A 6000-nucleotide genomic window follows, 5' to 3' on the forward strand; every position below is an offset into this window, starting at 1 on the left:
GAGTGGAAAGGGCTCATATTCTACACTTATGTCATGATTTTTTAATGTTAATCAAAATTTCATAATTTAATTTTACATTTTACAATTAGCTGCCATCATTTTAACCTGTAAAAGCTTTTTGTTACTGTTTTTGTTACTGTATCTTTAAAAATGATATATGCGAATATCCTGGTTCTGAAGGCAATACCATTATAGCATGAGACATTTTTCCCACTTAGTTTTTATAAATTGTATGAGTGGGTTGTGGAGGGAGCTTTGCATTATGAACATAGAACAAGGAGCTTTTTATTTCAAAAGAGCAAAGAAAATCCTTTTTTCCATCATATGTGCCCTTTAAGTCGCGTATATTTGGCAGTCATTGATTTTTATGATTCATAAGGTGATCATTTATTCATTTTGCTTGTCATTTGGTTCAGGCACAGAAAAGACGAGTTGGAGAGGCGTATGTCGGCCCTGCAGGAGAGCAGGAGAGAACTGATGATCCAGCTGGAAGGTCTCATGAGGCTGCTGAAGGTACGAAACTTGTTGGACAACAATTTGGCTCTTTATTTCCCTCTGCATGTATGAAAACTTTATTTGTTTGCTCACTTTTTGTCTCTCTTTTTTCTTCACCTTTCTCTTTCCCACCGCTGTCTCGCTGACGTGTCTGCTTTCACTCACTGTCATCTCTCATCTTCTGGCTGACAGGATGAAGAGCAGAAACAGGCAGTAAGTGTTCCTTTAATACAGCTCTGCAATTCTGGAGTGAACATGCTCCAAAAGCTGCAAAAGTTTGAACTGACATATGCATTGAGAATGGCAAAACAGACATTTTCAAAAAAGTGACAGGTAAAAGATTAACGGGTTGCATAACGCTGAAAAATGGAGAGGATCGCTGACAAAAATACATTTTTGCATTATTTACTCACCCTAACTTTCTTTCTTCTGTGGAACATGAAATGAGATATTATAAAGAATGTTCATGCTTCTCTTTTCCATGCAATGACAATGAATGGGATTTTTTTTTCCCACCAAGCTCTGGAAACAATGAAAATGCTACAAATATACTTTGAAATTATTTCATGACTCATTTGACTGCCATCATCATATAACCATAGTTATATGGTGGAAAATAATGTGTTTTTTGAACCTCGAACCACGTAAACATATTGCATTACATCAAATACACAAAATAATGTTCTTTTTAGCAACATCATATGACCCCTTTAAAAATATGAATAATTTAATATAATTTATTTTAATTGATCTTAACTTTGCGCATGATGTCTGTATGTAAAATTGCTGAAATTAGATAGACACAAAATATTTACTCAGAATTGACTACAGATATTTGATTGAATTTGATCTTGTAATATAATCTTTAGCAGATCTCAAAAAAAGAATATGCAGTTTTAAGTCTATGTACATTATAATACTGTAATGCCTACATTCACTATATTTGCTTTATTTTTTTATTTATTTAGACAAAATTGCTTTATTAGTCATTGGCTGTGACTTGAAAATAATTATGTGTATCTTAATGTATTTTAATAGTGGTGCATTCCTACTTTTTTGCCATTTTTGGAGCATCAGTCCATTGTGTTCCACAAAAGAAAGAAAGTAATTTAAGCTTGAAATGATATAAGGATAAGTAAATGTTTACAGAATTGCTATTTCTAAAAAGTGAATTTCTGATAAGTGAAAGTTGCTTAAAGAGAATAAAGCATGAGTTTATCTCATGAGCTTATCACAGACCGTCTCTGTGGGTGATCTCTGTCACGTCTGCTCCTCATAACGAGGACATGAAGCTCCCATTTCCAGTCAAGTCCCACTGCTTTGTTCCTGTGACCCAGGGAGGGACCACGAGCCGCATGTCTCCCTGCCAAATATCAGAGACCTGCTCTCCTTTCATCAGGGCTAAGCACCTCACGTCTAATGTGACTGCAGTCTGGCCAGCCATCTGCTGCCTGGCAGTGGGCCACAGGCCCTGGGCCCAGCATCAATCTGTGGGACAGTGTGGCTCTTTTCTACCATCCTTTTGCTCCTCTAATGGCACTTGCATGCTGCTCAGTGAGCTCTCAGGCCAAAGACGTATGCACTACAACCTAAAGATACAGATCAGATATCTGTAGGTGTGTCTGCAGTAGTAGCTATTTATCAGTGTTTCTTGGGGAGCGAGGGACCAATGGAGGTTCAGGTTGTTATATATTTAGTGTAATTTTTGTCTAATTTCCCTCGTACAGGTTCAGACGGGGAGTTCGCCCCACTCATCTCCCAGCCACAGCGCCAGCTGCACCATGCCTATGCCCATCCGCTCCACCTCAGCCGGCTCAACCCCCACACACACACCACAGGACTGCCTGGCAGGGGTCGGAGATGACGTGCTGGATGCCTTCTCTCAGGGTGAGAAGTGTCAAGCTTTGCATTGACATTATCATCCACATAAGATGTTTAGAAGATGTTTGGAAGATGTTTACAAGACGTTTGGAAGATGATTAAAAGATGTTTAGAAGAAGATTAGAAAATGTTTAGAAGATGTTTAGATGTTTAGAAGATGAATAAAAGATCTTTAGAACATGTTTTTAAAGATGGTTAGAAGATGTTTAGGGGAAGAATGTCCAAACCGATCTTTTCCATAAAAAAGACGAGGGCTTTTAGCACTACGCAATACCATAAATGTAGTCTAAACAAATGTTATTGACAATATTCTAAAACATTTAATGCTATATGATAGCTCTGAGTGAGCAACAGACTGAAATTTAAGTCGCTAAATTAATTTTGGATTTATATATTCTAGATATTGTGATCTGAAAACAATCCTCTTTCATCTAGGTGTACCAAGAAATCTCCGTAATGATCTTTTAGTGGCTGCAGACTCAATCACAAACACTATGTCGTCACTAGTGAAAGAACTTCACTCAGGTACTCTTGTAGACTCACTTTTCTCCTCTAAGTACCCACTTTGTGATTTGAGTGGTAATTTTAATGTTTGTCAATTTTGCAGTGGACGACGGTTTGGAGGAAGAAGAGGAGAACATGCGAAATGGAAGAGAGAAGGGTGAGTAGCAAAGTCCTTGTTTGTCATTTTACCCTTATACCTTACTTATTCCTTTACTTCTGTTCTCTCAGAATGACAGAAAACAGTAAAGGCCCAAAGTCCATTACCCTTTTAATAAGCTTCCAAGCTTTTAATTATAGGGATGCACGATATATCAGTACTGCATGAGTTATTGGCCAAAATTGGTGACTAAAATACATTATTGCTTTTATTCAGCAAGGACAGAAATGGGTCAAAAGTGACAAAAGACATTTATAATGATACGAAAGATTTCAGTTTAAATGTTTTTTCTTTTTTTTGCTTTTTATGAAATAATTTTTTCCACAAAAATAATAGTAAATGTTTTTTGAGCACCAAATCAGTATATAGGTGATGATTTCTAAAGAATCATGTAACACTGAAGACTGGAGTAATGAATGCTAAAAATTCAGCTTTGCTGCCACAGTAATAAATCACATTTTAAAATAGAAAACAGTTTTTCACAATTCCACATTACTGTTTTTACTTTACTGTATTTTTCAAGCAAATTATGCACAGACGTCTTTAAAAAAAACTTTTAAAACATTATTTAAAACTTGAACAATAGTATATACAGTACATTGGCTGATATTGAATGTTTAATTCCACACATTTGTTGTCATCTAGTGCTCATTTAAGGTCTTTAAAAACCAAAATCTTCAAAAACACACACACACACACAAAATCAATAATCAATCTTCAGCAAAATGAATATCCATTTTCATACTGTACATTATAATGTGATGCCTGAATCCACATTGCAGTTATTTATTTATTTATTTACTTACTTTTTTTATTTATATATACAAAGTTGAATTTTAATATCGGTGCATCCCTAATTATTTAAAGATAACTTCCACAGTTACCAGCCTATAGTTTCTCGGTTTGATTGAGGCCTCTTTTCTTTCTTCTAGCTGAGTCAGAGTAAAAGAATATAGAATATTTCATGCAAGTATAAATGAGTACATTGTCTAGTCCTGCCCTTAAAGCCAAAGTTAAAAGTGCAATGTACTGTGGAGCCGTTATGACCCCCTAATCTTAAATTTGTGTTTTGTCCAGTGTCATCGCTGAAGCATTCTGGGAAAAGGCACTCCACCCCTTCATTCTAAGCCCCAGGAAAGAACCAGCGACATCAAAAGCTCTCTGGCATTCGCACATAGACAAATGCATGCTCTTCCCCAACTGGGTTTCACTATGTGAAACAAACTCTTCATTACACCTTGCACAGAGCAAGTTGGATTTATTAGGAAGTATATAAATATATATAGATATATATATATATAAATATAGCTCTATGTCTATCTGTATAAACCCATTGTTATCACATTACCCATGAGAATGGCTTGTTTGTGCTTTCTTAAAAAACCTTTATGACTTTGTGATTACTTCTCTCTGAAACGAACGCACTGTGCATCTTCATGATGTCACTCAAATTGATCTATGCTGTAGCTATTTTTCCAGATGTTCCCAACACAGGAAGTTTTTTTGTATGACTAGTGATGATTTTTTGTGTTTTAATGCATGGAGCGGCTCTACTGGAAAGGTGGAGAGGGCTCGTATTTGCTCTGCATGTGACATTTATTCCGACCGACTCGAGTGATGCCTGCTCCGTTGCTCCTTGTAGTCTTCTGATCATCGAGCTGCTGCTTCTGCATCACACGCATCCGAACCACCATATTTCAGGGACGTCTCGTAGAGCTCGCCGTTTGTCTGGGAATTCTGCTACTGTGTTAAGTTTAGCCCATCGTTGTGGCCATTGTTTTAGCGCTTCGGTATTGCCTCTTAGTTTAGAGTATCGCATATGTATCTCTCTGTATTTTTGGAGATCATAAAGGGACTTTTAATGGAATACGGATGTATGTTCCGTATATCTATAAACCAGCTTAGCCAGCCATCTTTGAGTGCACACGTCTCTGTAAAAGTTTCTTCAAAAGCTTTATTGAGTTCAGTTATTGTGTGTACTCGTGTGAATTTAATGAAACCAGTGCTCAGGGACTGTTGAGAGAGGAACGCGGTAGCAACGCGTGTGAACAAATGGGTGGAATTTACTTTGACACCATGAAGGTCAAATGTCAAAGATTACCACAGGTCATAAAAACTTTATGGAACGGCTGAGTGTAGAAAACAGGATCGTTGTATGGAAGCCCATCTCTGCCACATAAGAAAAAATGCTTTGGTAATTCGTAATTATGACATAAAAATTTTAAATAATGACATACTCCCCCGGATTTATAGACAACCCTTAACCCTAGTCCCAGACTAAAATGTAACTCCGAGCTGTTTCAACTGAAAGAAACGTGCACTGACTGCTCTTAAAATATATCAGTGCCTTTGTTTAGTCTCAAGATAAAAATGACTTAAATGTCCTAATTGAACTATGGCCTAATCCTGGTTTAGACTAAGCCCTGTCTGTGAAACCAGGCCACTATGTCATAACTATAAGATAAAAAGTCAAAACTATGCCATAAATAGTAAAAATTATGAGACAACAGTCATAAGTATGACAAAAAAATTGAAATTATGAGGTAAATTATAATTATGACAATTCAACATTGAGATAAAAAAATCTTGTCATTCAATTATGCCAAGAAAAATAATACAAATAATTCTAACATAAAAATATAACTGTGGCATAAAAAGAGTTGAAAGTTTGACATAAAATTTGAAATTATGACATACTAAGTCATAACTATAAGATAAAATGTCATAAAAAGACAGAATTATGAGATTAAACTCATAATTATGACAAAATTTGAAATGATAAGATAAGTTATAATTATAACACGTCAAAACTGAGATAAAAAAACATAATTGTCATAAAAGCATATAAATAATAAAAGCAAAAATAAAAAAACATTCTAACATAAAATATAACTATGACAAAAAAAGTTGAAAGTTTGACATAAAATTTGAAATGGGCATACTAAGTCATATAACATAAAAAG

The 6000-nt window shown here is 35.5% G+C and overlaps 1 protein-coding gene across 2 annotated transcripts in view; it reads left to right on the forward strand.

Moving 5' to 3' along the window:
- Positions 1 to 4164, forward strand: part of LOC306886569 (dystrobrevin beta-like) — a gene marked incomplete at both ends in the record, with an annotated part of 37982 nt that extends 33818 nt beyond the window's left edge. The window contains 6 exons of one of the 2 annotated variants that reach the window (XM_079443767.1): positions 417 to 513; positions 688 to 708; positions 2223 to 2382; positions 2812 to 2901; positions 2984 to 3037; positions 4115 to 4164. In XM_079443767.1, the coding sequence (XP_079299893.1) occupies positions 417 to 513; positions 688 to 708; positions 2223 to 2382; positions 2812 to 2901; positions 2984 to 3037; positions 4115 to 4164 (472 nt within the window). Of the gene's footprint in view, positions 1 to 416; positions 514 to 687; positions 709 to 2222; positions 2383 to 2811; positions 2902 to 2983; positions 3046 to 4114 lie in introns of those variants that run through there. The other variant, XM_079443768.1, reaches the window with a different exon arrangement.
- Between the last annotated feature and the right edge of the window lie 1836 nt (positions 4165 to 6000).

Source organism: Barbus barbus (genome assembly GCF_936440315.1).
Source record: "Barbus barbus genome assembly, chromosome: 20".
NCBI classification, from domain to species: Eukaryota; Metazoa; Chordata; class Actinopteri; order Cypriniformes; family Cyprinidae; genus Barbus; species Barbus barbus.